The 19181-nt window shown below is 39.2% G+C and overlaps 1 protein-coding gene across 1 annotated transcript; it reads left to right on the top strand.

Annotated features, from left to right (window-relative positions):
- Window positions 1–822: 822 nt before the first annotated feature.
- On the top strand, window positions 823–17983 carry LOC124151832 (GDP-fucose transporter 1-like). The gene is made up of 6 exons (XM_046524480.2): window positions 823–958; window positions 3131–3191; window positions 12194–12334; window positions 13419–13535; window positions 15201–15309; window positions 16426–17983. Exons 1-6 carry the CDS (start codon window positions 861–863, stop codon window positions 16965–16967), a joined length of 1068 nt encoding a protein of 355 aa, XP_046380436.1. The 5' UTR covers window positions 823–860; the 3' UTR covers window positions 16968–17983.
- The last annotated feature ends 1198 nt before the right edge of the window (window positions 17984–19181 follow it).

The raw sequence follows: 19181 nt of genomic DNA, 5'->3' as shown, positions 1-19181 counted from the left end.
TAAACGTTAACCCACGACTGGAATATTAACTTGATAAATATCTACAAAGTCAACTATATTTGAATAAACAAATAGTAAAATAGATACCTTTGAGCTCATTTAAAACAACTACTTTTAAATCTACAACCAGTGTATCTTAATATGTAATAATGTTATTACATATTAAATGTTTTTCCGTTTTAATAATCATTTACTTGAACTGTTTTGGATGAACAGGGATACTAAAGTTTATTGTATTTAGTGCCTTTATTTTCCAAACAATACAACAACTAAATTAAATAAGAAAAATATATTCATTAAAGTATATTCTTAATACATTACCTGACATAGAGTTTTTATTAGATGTGAGATAATTAGCAATATTTTGCCTTACAAATGAAAGGAACAATAAAGCGTCCCCTAACATAAAACATAATGCTAAATGCTGCTAAACATCTAATTCTTTATCAGTTGAAGAAAGTTAACTTCACAACCATAAAGGGTCGGCTATTGCGTCGTTTAGCCTCGGGAATCTTTCGTATTATCATTATTACATTTTCCGGTATTGCATACTTTTACGTCAACCATATATCGTCACAAGCGGTGTTGTAGGAAATAACTCACCCTAAATATTGGTTCATCAAATTAGCATGAGTATGAGCAATAACTCAAAATAAAAAAATACATGGTTCCCTTATTAACCAAATTATTCTATTTATAATGTTGAATAATGTGACAATATCACAACAATAACCTACAGGGTGCCATTATGAAAGCATTGTTGTGAAATTATGTTTCCCGGACATTATTGACATGGTACACTGTGTAGTCCGAAAACCGGTTTGTTAGGCGTGGATATATACACCACTGTTGACTGCTCAATGCGTTCTTTTCGGTATAATCCAAGCGGGAGGAAAGTGATGATGGAATCGTTTGTTTCAAAATCGCTGAAGATTGCAGCTGTGGTTGCTGCATACTGGTAAGTTTGTTGTAACATTCTGTCTGTCAATGTAGTCAACGCGAACTCAGTTGACACTAGGCTACCACGTTGACAGTATACCGGTCAGCCGGTAGTCCTGTTTGTTTATCGAGTTAACCTAGTAGAGCATGTCCGCATTCAGCTGATGTTTGTGGGCCGCTGGCCTAATCTCTTGGAGTAAACGTGTTGTCGGCTTGCATTGGTATTGTCAGTAATTTCTTTGATAGTCATTTAGAAGTTGTAATACAAAGTAAGGATACGAATTTATTGATGAAATTGTACTAAAGAAGTTGTTCATCCATAAAAAAATTTCCTTACATTGTCAATAATGTAAGGTGCCTTGAGAAACGTTAGAATAGACCTGATAGACATAGGTGAGTGTATTAGAGACAGAATAATCTACACAATTTATTGAACGCACTTTGATAAAAAAAACCTCTCTGTAACACAACTTTATGTTGATGAATGCATTCTCGTGAATGTATCCCCCTCAAGACTTGAAGATTTGTAATTTACAAAATTTGCGATTTAGTAAACATAATCAGTGCAAATTTGTTACCATGGTTGCCATATACCCATGAAGATCTGGGTTAGAAAAATGTAGGTTATGAGAAACCCATGCTTGTCGTAAGAGGCGACTAATGGGATCGTGTGATCAGGCTTGCAGACTTGGTTGATGCATTTCATCAAATCCCAGTTGAGTGGATCGATGCTCATGATATCAATCTCTGGATTGTCTGGTCGAGATTCGATTAAAATACAGGCCGTAGTCATATAGCTCTAATATTGCTGAGCGCAATAACAAGCAAACAAGCAAAACAAACATGGTTGTTCATGCTCACCAAATTCCCTGTAAACATCGCAAAAAATAACGAAGTTTGGGACTGGTCCCCCCCCGATCCTCCACAAAAAATGCCCAGTCCCTTCATTCTGTTAATTGTCTATTGGCATCTTAGTTTTTCGGTGTTATTTCTGAAATATTCTGTGTATAACATTGACTGTACCAATAACTTTGATTTTTGTGAAACTATTAACAAATCCGCTTATGAGTTTAAAATGATTCCTTTTATAACGCGACAAGAGAGAATCAAAACTGATGATAGGACTTCCTCGTCAAATCTCTTCAACAGTTACCAACATGCTCCACAGAATCACGAGCACCTCTTCAGTTATTTTTATTTTCTCTGGTATCACATATAAATATTTGTTCATTAAAATTAACAAGATATGCTTTTATCATTTTGTTGTCTGGGACCATTGTAAACCAATATTCCCCAAATTCGATCTACACATGCTTATCAGTAAGTTAAAACACTATGAACTATGATTTTTGCGATACATTCAGGTCATGTATTTTTGAAAAACACTGCAAAACCACTGTACAGTGTGTTGCAATTTGGACCATGTGCTACAGGGTGTGGTGATTCTGTGCACTATGCTGCAGTATTAGTTTACATGTAATGAATCTGATACTATGCTGATCTGTGCATGGAGAATACAATGTCAAACAGGAAGTTTGTGGTATATCCAATGTACAGAGCTCCAGATAACTTTGAGCAATTGAGTTTTTACTCTTGGGTTTCTATTTTAATTGGGTTATCACATTTTTCATTGGGTAACCAATATTTTTTCACTCATCCATTCATCGCTCTATTCGTTTTTTCCCAAAATAAGTTAACATTTTAAGATTACAAAAAAGTGAAATAATGTTTTAGATGTATATAGTGGTTCTAAATATATAGGCTTGACTCAGAAAGTAAACTAGCGCCCCGTCCAATTGATCAAAGTACACAAGCCTTATTTATTCGTGTATAATACGCACTCATGTGTAATATGCACCCTTAATAATGGGCAATTAAATTCTGGAAAAATATAATACGTATAATACGCACAGACTTTTCTTTTGTATCATTTCAGGCTGTCGACATAAACCACGAAATTAACTATCTTTCCAATAAAATTTTATTCTTATAAGAACCCCCTATTTCTAATTATGAGAGCGCCCTGGGCCCTTATTACATCAAATACGGTAATTGGGTTTTGAATAATTTTGGGGAGTATTTTACGCAAATAAGCAGCATATCTGTAGCTCTGAATGTACAATGCTATGTTGTCTAGTTTAGTGTGCTATTGTAAGATTTACTAAACATACAAATGTGTTCACTGTTTCAGGTCCATCTCCATATCAATGGTATTTGTGAATAAATATTTACTCAGCAGCAAAGACCTTAAGGTAAGAAAATAGAAAAATAATAATTTTAACATATTTTTAATCTGTAAGCCAAATGTTTTGATGGTGTTTTTCTTGATTTGTTTTTACATTTCTTCATTTACAAGACTTGTCCCATAATTTGTCATTATTACCTGAATGTTATGTGAAAGTGAAGATCCAGTATGGTTGTTAGCTAAAAATAGATTCATCACGCCAGAAACCAATGATTGTGGGTTTGTCAGCACCATACCCATGCATGGGTTTCACCGAAGTGGTAAAAATCTGAGACCTGCTTCATTTTGGGCTTTCCTCCCACATTAAGCTGACATAACGATATGTCGCAGTTAAGCGATATAACTGGAATACTGTTAAAAGTGGCGTTAAACCCAACTCACTCCAATGGTGTCCACCCCTGCAGTTAATGTACACAGATGTCTTCAGCAGTTTCAGGACAAGGCGTATTATGGATAACAACTTCTTTGTTATTTATGCACGTGCCTGTAGTTTGTGGATAATAAAGAAGTTGTTATCCTCAGTACTCCATGTGCAGGTTCCATCCCCAAGAACAACGAAGACCGAACCGTGGTTTATTTCACGATAAAACATTGTTCTATCTTGACGTCATTTCTGGAGATTCAAACATGCCCTCAAAACTTGATGATGTAAATTGGACGACATTATTTTTGAGAGGAAGTGTCCAGTGAGTTACAGGGTTAAACATGTGCATCAGTTTCTGTATCAGTTTCTGCATCAGTTTCTCTTACAAAACTTCACAACATTGGGGACCGCATCCGTGGTCTAGTGGTAGAGCGTCCGCCCAGAGAGCGGAAGGTCCGGGGTTCGATCCCCGACCGCATCATACCAAAAGACATTAAAAGATGGTACTTGTTGTTACCCTGTCTGGCGCTCGGCATTAAGGGGCTATAACAAGGACTGGTAAGCTCGGAGTTAGTATAATGTGTCTGAATGGGGTATTCATGTTAAACTGCGGCATGGTATCTCAGTGAGCTAGTGCTATAAATCGGCATCAGTCCGGATTAGTACAAGCAGCCACACAAACACACACACATACATGCACGTCGCTATATAAGTGCAATAATCTTGGACGCAACGTATAACCCCATTTCACCTCACCTCACAACATTGGGGACGTATATGGATGCCTTTTTGTGGAAGGGATGCTGTATTCAGATGTAACTGAAATCACGTAATTTGTAAAGCCTCAAGATGTTGTATTTATTTCTTAGCCTCTGTTTGTTGTATTCAAACGAAAATTGCCCAATGGGCCAGTGATCCATACTCTCATATAAATACTAATGTTTTAAGAGGAAAAAAATCACAGAATAATTAAAGTGATTAAGAAATTATAGTCTAGCCATGACTTCCATCATAATATTCAATGTCAAACCCAGTCTTGTTTTCCCCATCATATACTGACTCACAATGAAACATATATGTTCATGTTTTCAAGCATCTCTGGTCCATTTGTCCAAATACTACAAAAATATGAAAAAAATTGTAAATTCATGTTGTCAAGAAACCGACAAGATGTGCTCCAGTCCATCTTGAAGCACATCAAATGAAATTTGAACCTGTACAACGACGTTGTATAGTGTTTGGTTATCTCATGCCTAAATACACAGAGCAACTTTTTTAAATTTTATTTTTGGGGCCATTTTGCCAAATACTACAACAATTTGAAAATGCGTTTTCAAAGTTGTCAGTTTAAATCATGTACATGTTATAATGAAATTATGTATTCAGCTCCGCAATGTCTGCTGTAAATGGACTATTTTAAATACAGATGTAATGTCTTGTCACACAGTATTTGTTTAAAGTGTTAAACATGCTCAAGAGCCTTCCAAGGATTATTATACAAGAGAATGTATTTGTTAAAGGCATCAGGGACTATAGTCTGGAAGGTAATTTAAGGTACCGATGTTTACTACAATATCTGAAAAACTATCGGACCTACTCCAGTCAAAGTTGGTATGAGATTATCACGCACGCACGAATACGGTGTTAGCGTTGGGCGTCTCAACGTACGTGATTCCCGTGCACCCTTTCGAGTTGAGTTGATTGGTTCAACTGTGTCATATGGCCCTGTGACGCAGGGGTAGCATTATGCAGATGGCTGTTACAATGAATGCTCGTTCCACCCGTGACGAACAGGTCTGGTTGTTGATGAAATATAGTGATAGCTAAATAGACAGATTTTTTATTCATGCACCGATGGTCTTTAAATGTACTATCCAGTTATGTAAGACTGTTTAATAATCTCATACCAACTTTGACTGGAGTAGGTCCGATAGTTTTTCAGATATTGTAGTAAACGTCGGTACCTTAAATTACCTTCCAGACTATCATGACTATAGTAATGCTGATGGCCAGTGATGCGAATTTCCATTTGGTAGACAGTTGCAGTATTGATCATGACAACTTGCTGTATATTTGCTTGTATGATAGTTGTCTATATATTGATCTTGCAGCTGTTGCATGTAAAAATCAAGGTTACCATGGTTTGAACTTCCTTGTACTAAAGTGCCAGTGGCGTGGTTGAAGATGTAATGGCATGGACAAAAAACTGCCCCGCAAAACGAAGTACATGTATACACAAATAGTTGATGGTGGTGAAACATGAAACAAACAAGAAATGGTTAATCGATGGCGATGTATTTGATAGGGTATTGTAGTTGTGTTTTGGACCTTAAATTTGCAGTTTTACGGGAACTGTTTTCAGCTTTGTGATGTTTTGATAAATTTGTAATTTTTAAGGTCAAATCTAATTTTCAAGTGTAAACTTTCTTTTGCCTGGCGGTTAAATTTCAGTTTCAAGTGCCTTAGGGCACACTTAGAAATCATACTTATGTAACAAAAATACTTTGTGATGATGAAAAACATGAAAGATTTACATAAAGATATGTAAATTACATGCTGTATGAGGTATAAAATACACCTGGTATCCCAGAGGACTTGAAACATGAAGTGGGCAGACTTTCTATGTTATAATTGCTTGTTTTGTTTATGATTTGTTTATGATGAAGCTGTAAACACAGTAGAGAGGAGTTTTTTAATTATTTATTTTAGAAATTGAAACATGCTTAGGTCAGTATTTTACAACAGTGTGTATTCTGTGAGTTCTCTTCTATGTGTCGATTTCATTCCCAGCATGGGTACAATGCAGTGTTTGAAATAAGTGCTTGCCCGTAGGCCTGTGGCAGGTAGATTTCATATCAGGCCCGGGGCGGTCAGGTAACCTAGTGGTTAAAGCGTTCGCTTGTCACGCCGAAGACCCAGGTTCGATTCCTGACATGGGTACAATGTGTGAAGCCCATTTCTGGCCTCCCTCGCCGTGATATTGCTGGAATACTGTATCCGGCGTAAAACCAAACTCACTCATATCAGGCCCAAAGATCCAAATTTGAATGGGGACGGTCGGGTAGCCTAGTGGTTAAAGCGTTCACTTGTCACGCCGAAGACCCGGGTTCGATTCCCGACATGGGTACAATGTGTGAAGCCCATTTCTGGAGTCCCCCGCCATGATATTGCTGGAATATTGCTAAAAGCGGCGTAAAACCATACTCACTCACTCACTGTATTATGGTGTATGGGTCCTTCTATCCTGCAGTAAATTTACGTCTTGATTTATCTGTCACAAAAAGCTGCATTTTTTTTTAAAAAGGAGGACCTGAAGAGTTAAGTCAGGGCCTGCAGCTCTGAAGCCTGTTGGTCCTGATGGCAGCCTGGCATATGTTTTGTTCCAAGCAGTGGTACAATGTGTGATGCTGATGTGGTTAGTTTATACAACCATCTGTTCAGTTACATTATGATTAAAACAGGGTGTGCAACAGCTTGTTGACTTCTAAATCCATGCATTACACACACAATAGCCGAAGCTTTTTAACACCCTGGCATGCTGTTATAACGGGACCGCTTGTGGACCTATTTACCCTGAAGTTATAAAATCCGCTGGAGTTTTGCAGTCAGCTCGTAAAACATGTATGAGCTATACCCAGGGGAAAGGAATGTCTATCTGTGTCTAGTCATAGATAAACTGATGCTTGCTATTGTGTCTTGCCAGAGGCAGTTCAGATAGTCACTGTGATTTTTATGGCCATCTTGATTATGGTGTTGACAAGGATCTTGATAGAGCTCTTGACCTTTATAATTTAGGGAATCTTAGAATCTTTTATTATATTCATTTCCTTTGAAGTAGTCCCCAGCTGGCCAGCATTGTGCAACATCAATTTAACGTTAATTGTGAGAGTGCACTGTTGGCAACACATTGTATGATTAGTTGGTTTGTTGTTTAACGCCGCACTCAGCAGTATTCCAGCTCTATGACAGCGGTCTGTAAATAATCGAGTCTGGACCAGACAATCAAGTGATTGATATCATGAGCATCGATCCACACAATTTGGATACGAAGACATGCATCAACCAAGTCAGTGAGCCTGACCACCCGATCCCGTTAGTCACCTCTTAGTGAACTACAAGTCGTTGGTTTTAGCAGGGTTAGAAACTAACAGTTTTCGTCCACTAGTCCTTATAATGATAACATATAGCAAAACCCTTAAAATTTCTACTAGTCCTTATGATACCTTTACCATTGGGCAGTTTGGCAAGGACTATAGGACTAGTGCCAATTTCTAACGCTGTTTTAGTCAGATGTATTTTCTTAGTGAGACACCTTGCATTGCCTCTAGGAGCTATAGCAAGCAAATTAGTCGCAAAATTGAGTGTTGAATATATTGCAAGCCATTTTTCATCTGTAATTTGTTATGAACCTGAATAAGAATTGACCCATACATTTGACTCCCCCTGCAATTGCGTAGTCATTTTGTTGGATACACACATTAATAAAATAGTTTCGCTTTTTCGATCACAGGTATCAGTTGCTAATTTCTGAATTTTATAATTCCAATTAGACTTCTCACTTATCATGCTTATGTTAACTTTGTAAACAAGATGAAAATATGCATGATTTTGAAAAACACAATATACCAGTATTTTCCAAACATATTTTTGTATGTATTCGTTTTCAGATCGTGTCAGTATACCGATAATACTGCATTCCACATGTTTATAATAATGGATATTCAGTACATGTATCACATTGATGTGTCTGTTGGGGTTAACAACACTTATTAAATACATGCAGTTTGGTAGGGCTGTAGATAATCTTTTGAGTCGTTTACAACTCATCATTATTAACAACAACCACGGTCAGATTACCGCTATTGACGCCTTGAAACAAACTTTAGTTGCCAGATAATGGATACATATATCATAACTGCCATACTTAGACTGGACCGCCTCCGTGGTCTTTTGATAGAGCGTCCACCCGGAGAGCGGAAGGTCCGGGGTTTGATCCCCGACCGTGTCATACCAAAAGACGTTAAAATATGGCACTTGTTGTTACCCTGTCTGGCGCTCGGCATTAAGGGGCTAAAGCAAGGACTGGTCGGCTCGGAGTCAGTATACTGTGTCTGAGTGGGGTATTCCGGCTTTGTTTACGAGAAAAAACACAAGGTAATCTTAATCCCTGGATGTAAAACAATGCCTAGCAGAACAAAAAATACAATTTAAATGGTAGAACAACATGTCTGGTGATTTTGTATCTCAAATTTCAAATTTGTACTGACCAAGTTTCTTATCACCTGTTCGTTTACTTGAGTTCGCTGAAGGGGTGCAATGTAATTTTTTACTGCGCATAATATTTGAATTCTTTTTTCCCAAAATACTGAATTCACTAGAGGGGATTGCGCACTATACTCAAGGAAATACCGTAGTATTTACTCACAAGTTATCATTCACAATTGATAATGACAGTCTTCTTGAGTATACATTTCTGGTGTCCCCCGCCGTGATATTGCTGGAATATTGCTAAAAGCAGCGTAAAACCGTACTCACTCACTCACTTCTGGAGTATGCAATATATTGGTACTCCCTTGGTCTGTTTAATAGGTAGTTTACACCAAAGGGTAGACATTTGTTTAAGGATAATTCTGCTTAAAATGCTGTTTTGGGTGACTTCTGATTTGTATATGTGTGCTTCCCAAGTTTGTACCAAGTTTGTAACATGTGGTATTTTCTCACAACAGCGATATATACATATATCTAATTGACAGTAAGTGAGGCGTAGAGCCTTTTTATGCTTTATTGACTGCAGTAGAGTTGATGGATAGGTGATGCCTGCATTCAATTAATAAATAAAGATCTAAGGAAATGCTGACACGCTACTTGAAATTGATACATAGGGTAATTAAACTGAGTTTAATGCTATTGGTTTTTGCAATTTTTCATGCATATTTCTTCACAAGAAACTAAAAATTAATTGTGTTATGGGGATGTTTGTGTGTGTATTTTATGCAAATACACTGCCTATCTGGAGCTCTGACTCGGACTGAGCAATACAGGGGCATGCTGACCCAGAAATGTGTAGCCAGGGAAATTATAAGGTTGCTGTAATGAAAAGAGCCTCTTCTGTCATGTCGGTGGTTTGCAGACTGAACAGTGAACAGTTGCTGTAGTGTTGATACCTGCGGTGTACTGGAGCGTTCAGCTGGTCACACAAACTCTGTCTATGTGTGTGTGTGGTTGGGGGGGGGGACTTCATGAGACAGGGCCCATGGCTTATAGATAGAGTTAACAGATACATGACATAGGTACATAGCACACATATGTATGACCCATAAGGTGTACATTGTATATGACACCCATTAGAAACGTCATTGATTTGGCTCACAGATGTATGACACATTGAATGTAGATATCATTGACAAATGTCATTGATTTTCACCACTGTTCATAAGAATAGCGAATAATACATATAACATATATTTTCTAACAAAAAGACCCAATCAGGTATTTTTCATGTCAAAAGTTGTCTGTTTTATGTTCATTCATTGGTGGCAGTTCTTATCACAATAAATATATGGCAATAGACAATGAAATGATAGATGACACATTCATGCCATCAGATGTATTGTGACCCTATCTTGAAATGAGCGGTGGGTTTACTTCATTTGCCAAAAGCCAGGTTTGACTTCCCACTTGGGTGTAGTGTGTGAAGCACTTTGCTTGTGCCCCCCTCCACCACATTGGTTCCATGAATTTTGCTGAAAGCAGCATAAAAAAACAACTAATTTTCTCACAATCATAAAATAGATCCATGACACAATCATGGCAATAGAACTATGTCACAATGAAGACAATAGAACCATGACACAATCAGAACATGAATCTGACACAATCATGACAATAGAACCATGACATAACCATAAAATAGATCTATGACACAATCATTACATAGATCTATGACACAATCATGACAGTAGAACGATTACACAATTATGAAATAGATCTATGACACAATCATGACACAATCATATCATAGATCTATGACTCAATCATGAAATAGATCTATGACACAATCATAACATAGATCTATGAAACAATCATGACAATAGAACTGTCACAATGACTATAGAACTGTAACACAATCACAATACTAGATCTATGTCATGTCAGTCATGACAATAGATAATACTCACAATCATGACAATAGACACTGATAGATCTATGACAATAATGACAATAGACATCGGACACAAATATGATAATAGAATTATGACACAGTCATGACTTGGGATCAAAGTTTGGCCTGACCTGTGAAGATCCGGGGTAGAATACGTCTTCAGCAACCCATGCTTGCCGTAAAAGGCGACTATGCTTGTCGTAAAAGGCGACCAATGGGATCGGGTGGTCAGGCTTGCTGACTTGGCTGATGCATGTCATCGATCCCAAATGCGTGGATTGATGCTCATGATATCAATCACTGGATTGTCTGGTCCAGACTCAATTATTTACAGACTGCCTTCATATAGCAGGAATATGGCTGACTGGGCGTTAAACAACAAACAAATAAACGTAAAAGGTAACTATGCTTGTCGTAAGAGGCGACTAACAGGATTTGGTGGTCAGACTCGCTGACTTGGTTGATGCATGTCATCGCATCCAAATTGTATGGATCAGTGCTCATGATGTCAATCACAGGATTGTGTTGTCCAGACTGGATTATTTACAGACCGCCATCATATAGCTGGAATATTGCTTAGTGTGGCGTTAATCAATAAACACACAAACAAAACTTTGGCCATGAAGAGCAGGACGGAGATTCCGTGTCCACAATGGCTGGAGAATGTGGACATGTGACCCACACTGGACTTTTTCAGCCTTAGAAATAAATTTTTACAAGACAAGTCCTAAGGACAAGCATACAAGCATAAACCTTTATTTCAGAGTCCCTAGAATTTGTCGTTGGTCCTTACATCTTCCTTCAGCTTATTCAGTTTTAATCTCATTAAAATCAAATCTTAGTTCTCGCAATCGCTAAACAAAGATCTGAGGACATCCCAGTAGGGATCACGTCAGAACAACCTTTCATCCGACCAATCAGAGCGTCGCTTACCAGATCATGAAAGTGACAGTCGGAATGTGATTTCTAATCATGCATCCTCGAAAACTTTAACACGGGATATTCCGAATGATAGTAACGGGTTTAACGACTGAATCCATACAATCTAGACTATCTATTAGCGATTCCAGAATGTTTTTTTGTTCAGGTTTCAAACTTTTAATCGAGAATTTGTCAAAATATTTTTCGCAGCATTGTCGCCAATTTGAAATTAGTGCCTTAAAGCACGAGAAAGCTGCCTTCTGATTTGTCATTCCACTGGTCGGTCAAAGTTCGTGCAAGGTCGGTCTGAAGTGACCCGTAATGGGATGTCCTCAGATCTTTGTTTACCGGCAGCGAGAGCTTAGATCTGATTTTAATGAGATTGATTCAGTTTAAGTTCGTAACAAAATTGAAGCATTGAGAACTGGTTCAGAGTTATTGCCCTCAAATGCAACTATCAGTGAGGACTATTATCTGATCTTTACTGTCCTCAGCACAATTTAGTAGCTAATGGACTAGCATGAGTTTCAAAGGATGTCATTGCTTTGTTGTGATGTTTCAGCTGGATGCTCCCCTGTTTGTGACCTGGTTCCAGTGCGTCGTTACTGTTCTGCTGTGTGCTCTGCTCAGCGTTTTTGGACAAATATTTCCAGGAAAAGTCAACTTCCCACCTTTTGTGATCGACCTTAAACTATGCAGAGCAGTGAGTAGACCCTTTTGTTGCTTGTATGATGTAATCACGTTGGAATTAGATTAGTAATGATGTCAATTGACACAAATATACATATATGAAAATTAAACTTCCTGAGATGGCTGTACAAGCTTCAAGGGGCCTTGTATTATGATGTCAGGTATTTGCATCGTGTAGATCAAGGACTCGATTTTAGGAACTTGATTTAACTTGCACCAGTAGCATGTTGACATGAAAGCCAAGTTCCCTCAAACCAAAACAGGTTGAAAACTGGTTTCCTAAATTTTTCAAAGTTGATACATAGGCCAGTCCGCTGCTAGTGTCACATAAATTAATGACTCATTGTTGTAAAACACACCCACAGTCTGATGATGTCAAGCCTAAGAAAGCTTGACAAACTACTGTTTGCTATTTGCTATTTGCTGTTTGATTTGATTAAGGAAAGGAAATGTATCATTTCACTGGGGATGAGGGGGCATCACATTTATATTCAGCCCCATTATTTTTGGCTGGGAGCCAGCGGTCGTAGTTATTTCCACATTTACAGTTCAAGGTATTTCTAGTGGAGCGTTGATTAGATCATGGCAGTGTTAGAAACAACCTTAAAACCCAACAAGACAGTCGAGCAGGTGACCCATAAGGTTGCCTGCCCATCTTCAAAGTTATCTGCCTGCATTCACACATTATAAATAATGAAAAATCACAAAAGCTCATGTCTTGATTAAATTGAAATAATGCAAACGTGAGAATCTACAACAAGTTATAATAAAACTGAATACATAAGTATTCTTAAAAATATCAGTCAGGCAGGTGGAAGAAAATTTCATGCAGCCCGACAGAAAAGTTACCAGCCACGGGCAGGCAGGCAGGCAGGCAGTTATTTTAGACACTTGATAAGGATTGTGTTGGTATTAAATTGTGGTTTTGATGAGGATTGTGGTGTTGATAATAAATTGTGGTGTTGATATGAGATTGGGATGTTATATTAGATTGTGGTGTTGATAATAAATTGTGGTGTTATATTAGATTGTGGTGTTGATGAGGATTGTGGTGTTGATAAGGACTGTGGAACTTCATGATGTACATTCTGTTTCAGACGCTGCCACTGTCGATCATCTTCGTCTGTATGATCTCCTTCAACAATCTCTGTCTGAAGTTTGTTGGTGTGGCCTTCTACTACGTGGGCCGCTCTCTCACTACCGTGTTTAATGTGGTCAGTAAAGGCTTATTTTGGGCACTTTGTTTGTATGCAGTATTTCAGCTATAATGTGAATAAGTCTGGACCTGACATTCCAGTGACTTTGTGAGCAACGATCACACAGTCCCAGGTCGATAACTGCAGTTAACCAAGCAGAGCTCCAGATAAGCTTTTGGTGTTGTGGGTATTTTACCCATGCATTTTAAAATCATTGGGTATCAGTAATTCTATCTGGGTATTCAAATTTCTGTTACCCACTAGTTTTTACACATGTGGGTATTTAAGTTAAATATTTAAAAACACTATTCATCAAATCCCTGCAAACTGGTGTCGTGTGGGTTCGAGAGCTTTATAGGACTAAAAAATACCACGATACTTCCAGAAGAAAGTGTGATGGCAAATGATCATGATGTAACTGTCATCGTAGAGTTTGGCAAGGTTGACGGAATGCCCGTTTATAATTTCAAAATAAGTTGCTGATTTGCTAATCGAATATGCAGGGTTACTTCACAATATTTTGATGATACCCGCAAGTTTTATTTTTGTAGCGTATCTGTAATGTGCGTTGCGTATTTGATACACTTGGATTTTATTTTACTGCGTATTTCTGCATTTCCGATGCGTATTTTACGCAGATAGTAGCTTATCTGGAGCTCTGAGCCTTTTGTGTAGAGGTGAAACAATACATTGGTGCCCCCATACATCATTAGGTTTCATGCGATGATACAATACACAATACGTTTCTACCTGTATCGATATAAGACGATACACTTTGTTAAAATAAATTATTTACTACCCGCTTAATGACCCCCCAGCATTCAAATATCGTAAAATGTGTTGTTACAAGTGCTTAAAGTTCACGACTTAAAACAACCGCTACAAACATGTCTCCACAGCTAACTTTTCCTTCTGAACCTGCTCTGAAATATTTATAGTCAAAAAGTTTCTGTGCAATTTGTTGTAAATATGCGTATAACTATACATATTGTATCGTTACCTATGTTTCGTGATATATATCCTATTGTGACCATGCCATATCGTTTTGGATGCTGGGGAGAATATCTACCCACAACCCACATGGGGATGTGGACAGTGCAGAGATGGAGTGCAGGGAGTCGTGGAACCAGCAAACATTATTATGGCATGGGACATACACATTGACTGTAGACTATTACAACCCTATTTAGTTCCGTATTGCAAGCTATTCTCAGGTGCCCAGTATTTCATATTGCCAGCCATTCCCTGTATCTCATCTCGTGGTGGCACATAGTCCTGTGCACAGGTCACAAATCAAGTTAATTTAGGCAAAGTTGGTCATGGCCTGTCCTTGGATGTGTGACCGTGTTCGGGAGCTTGGCTCCTGAGAGTTTCTACAGCTTCGGTCCTGTCCTACACTGAAGCAGATGTAGCACATGTGGCGTTGCCTTGGGCAAGTGACTTTGTTCCAAATGTGCCTCTGTTCACCCAGCTGTGAATGGGTACCCGGTAGGATGAGATGGCAATGTGGCTGATAACCTTCTTGGCCTGAATGATTGTTGCTTGACACTGATCCATTGACCGGGGATGATGATCCGCTTTGAGCATGATATTCAGCATGGAAAAAAAGCACCATATGTTATTGTTGTTATTATTATAATTTAAATATTTGCAGCTTCTAACAGCGAATTCTCATCCTTTCAGATATTTTCCTACTTTCTGCTGAAGCAGACAACGTCAGTGAAGGCGCTGATATGCTGTGGCGTCATCATTTCCGGTTTCTTCCTTGGGGTGGATCAGGAGAAGGTGTCAGGTAAGCCATGTCACGCAACGTGTACTGCCATCATGTAGGTCTTGTGTCATGCTGCCGTCATGTAGGTCTTGTGTCATACTGCTGTCATGTGGGTCTTGTGTCATACTGCCGTCATGTAGGTCTTGTGTCATGCTGCCGTCATGTAGGTCTTGTGTCATACTGCTGTCATGTGGGTCTTGTGTCATGCTGCCGTCATGTAGGTCTTGTGTCATCACGTACTGCCATCATGTAGGTCTTGTGTCATACTGCTGTCATGTAGGTCTTGTGTCATACTGCCATCATGTAGGCCTTGTGTCATGCTGCCGTCATGTAGGTCTTGTGTCATACTGCTGTCATGTGGGTCTTGTGTCATACTGCCGTCATGTAGGCCTTGTGTCATGCTGCCGTCATGTAGGTCTTGTGTCATGCTGCTGTCATGTAGGTCTTGTGTCATACTGCTGTCATGTAGGTTTTGTGTCATACTGCCGTCATGTAGGTCTTGTGTCATACTGCCGTCATGTAGGGTTTGTGTCATACTGCCGTCATGGAGGTCTTGTGTCATACTGCCGTCATGTGGGTCTTGTGTCATACTGCCGTCATGTAGGTCTTGTGTCATACTGCCGTCATGTGGGTCTTGTGTCATACTGCTGTCATGTAGGTCTTGTGTCATGCTGCCGTCATGTAGGTCTTGTGTCATCAATACTTAACATATTATTAGATTTTACCTCTATATTGCTCATTAGGACCAGGCCTCATTCCACCTCAGTTATCGTGTCTCCCATATTCTTACATAAGCTTAGGATGATTGGATCTCCAATAATGTACCACAGTCTTACGATTGACATAGTTCACAGATGATTGGAACTCCCATACTTTACCACAGTCTTAAGATGAACAGAGCTCTGAGATGATCGGAACTCCCATACCTTTTCAGAGGTTTTATGATAGACATTGTTCAAAGATAATCAGAACTCCCATACTTTACCACAGTCTTACGATAAACATTGGCTTACAACAGTCGTAGCTTTACGATCGTTACGTGGAAGAGGGCCATGGTCCACAAAACCAGATAAGCCAGGATTTAATTTACATGATGATCAGAATCAATTCAATAAAGACATTCCTTTTATCCTGCAGGGTCGCTATCTTTAACGGGTATCTTCTTCGGCATTATGGCGAGTGCCAGCGTAGCTCTCAACTCCATCTACGTGAAGAAAGTACTCCCCCTGGTGGACAACAACATCTGGCGCATCACCCTCTACAACAACATCAACGCAAGCGTGCTGTTCCTCCCACTCATGCTGGTGACAGGGGAATTCAAGGAGGTCATGTCTTTCCCGAAGATTGGGGACTTCCACTTCTGGAACATGATGATCGTCAGTGGTATTTTCGGCTTCGCCATCGGCTACGTGACCGGCATGCAGATTCAGTTGACGTCACCGCTGACCCACAACATCTCCGGCACTGCCAAGGCGTGTGCTCAGACAGTGATCGCATGTGTGTATTACCAAGACATTAAGCCCGCACTTTGGTGGCTGAGCAATGCGGTCGTCCTCGGCGGTTCGACAGGCTACACGGAGGTTAAACGACGGGAAATGAAACTAAAGCATGCAGAAGAAGCCAAGTTAAAAGAATTACAAGAAGCTTCCAGTGACGAGAAGGCACCATTACAAGCATAATAATGTGGTGGTGTTCATACAGGGTTATTATAATGCATTGCTTCATGCATGGGATGTGTATATTTATATGATTTCCATCTTGCATCATCATCCGAGGCTGCAGAATGGCTGGGCCATAAATGTTTTGTGACAATCTCATTAAACTCATATCTTAGTTCTCGCTACTGCTAATCGAAGATCTGAGGACATTCCATTATGGGTCATGTCAGAAGTCGCTTAACAGATCAGGAAAGTGACAGTTGGAATATGTTTTCTGGTCATGCATCCTCAAAAAGGTTAACAAGGGGTATTCCAAATGACAAATACAGGCTGTACGAATGATTCCGTCTTTCTGTCCATCCCTCGCCTCAGTGGGATAAACATTGAAATGGAAGAAACTTTTCATATCCCATGAAAAATACTGCCATCTGTTAGACATTCCTGAATTTTCTTTAGTTCAGTTTTAAAATTTTGTATGAAGAACTTTGTCAAACTTTTTTTCAAAGCATAATCTGGAATCAAGGTTGCCAGTTTGAAACTACAATGTAGTTCTGTTTAACTTTGGAAAGCTGCTTTCTGATTGGCCTAGGTTGACTTCTTGTTAGGCACTTCATTGACTGGTCAAAGTTCGCGAAAGGTCGTTCTGGCCTGACCTGTAATGGGATGTCTTCAGATCTTTGTTTAGCAGAAGTGAGAACTAATATCTGATTTGAATGAGATTGATGTTTGTGATAATCCGAATGAAATTGGATTTGAATTTACAAATATTTGGGGTATGACTACCTACTTGTTACATTGTGTATATTTAGCATGGGAACAGCTTTGTTTGATCTCTGAACTGTGATGTCAGGATGGAATTTAATCAGTGGTAACGACAAGCATCATCACTACTTCATGGGCTTCTATACTCTATGTGGGGGCACGGGTGGCCCAGTCTAAGGCGCCGCGATTCGCTGTGCAGAGTTGCGTCCCTTGGGCATGCCAGAAACCTGTGTTTGTGGGTTCGAATCCTGGTTCACCCAAATTATGTTTCTAGGTTTGTCAGCACCATACCCGTGCTCGTGGGTTTCACCGAAGTGGTAAACGTCTGAGACCTGCATCACTTCGGGCTTTCCTCCCACATTAAGCTGACACGCCATGATCTAACTGGAATAATGTTAAAAGCGGCGTTAAACCCAACTCACTCACTCACTCACTCTATACTCTATGTTTATACATCACATGTGAATACATTCATACGTACATACATGCTAAGCAGTGTGGTAGTGTTTTTTGTTTGCTGTTTAACGCCGCACTCAGCAATATTCTTTAAATGGTGGTCTGTAAATAATCCAGTGATTGACATGATGAATCGATCTATAAACTTGGGATACGATGACAAGCATCAATCAAGTTCGCGAGCCTGACCACCAGGTCCCATTAGAAGTTGGTTTGTTGTTTAACGCCGCACTCAGCAATATTCTAGCTATAAGACGGCGGTCTGTAAATAATGGAGTCTGGACCAGACAATCTAGTGATTGATATCATGATCATCGATCAACGCAATTGGGATCGATGACATGCATCAACCAAGTCAGCGAGCCTGACCACCCGATCCCGTTAGTCGCCTTTTACGACAAGCATACTCACCTTTCACGGCAAGCATGGGTTGCTGAAGACCTATTCTACCCCATTAGACGCCTCTTACAATCAATTTTAACCAAGAGCTACCTATTTTTAGTCAGACACCGGTGTTCACAGGTGTTGGAGGTTCATAGAGTATACAAAACCCATGAAGTATTGACGATACATAGCCTGTTGTTTAACTGGTATTTTCATCCAACCTCAATATTTATGTCAGCTGCAGTTGCTAACATCATCATGATCATACAAATTTAAGTTTAAAAAATTTGAAATCATGTGAATGCTGACATTTTGAAAATTTGGCATTGACATTTGCTATACTTTCTATGGCCTAAAAGTGTGTGCTATTTGGATGAATTTGAATGCTTGTCAGAAGGATCAAATATATTTTTCATGCAGGTGTGGTTTACATATTTGGGAATGTTAGAGGATGGTTTTAGCCTCATCCCTGACCAACAGGCTGTTGAGAGTCTGCAACCAGTGGTGTTACTTTACTCGATGTAATGATTATCCGTAACAGGGCCCAAAGAAAATCTATGAAATTACAAGCTCGTTCTAAACATGAACCAAAAAGCAAGACGTTTTGAAGTCCCACGTACAATTGGTTCCAAA

This window comes from Haliotis rufescens, unplaced genomic scaffold (assembly GCF_023055435.1).
Source record: "Haliotis rufescens isolate VD_foot unplaced genomic scaffold, xgHalRufe1.0.p SCAF_23, whole genome shotgun sequence".
Lineage (NCBI taxonomy): Eukaryota > Metazoa > Mollusca > Gastropoda > Lepetellida > Haliotidae > Haliotis > Haliotis rufescens.
Note: the sequence above shows the minus strand (reverse complement) of the source record. Positions and strands in the feature narration are given on the sequence as shown.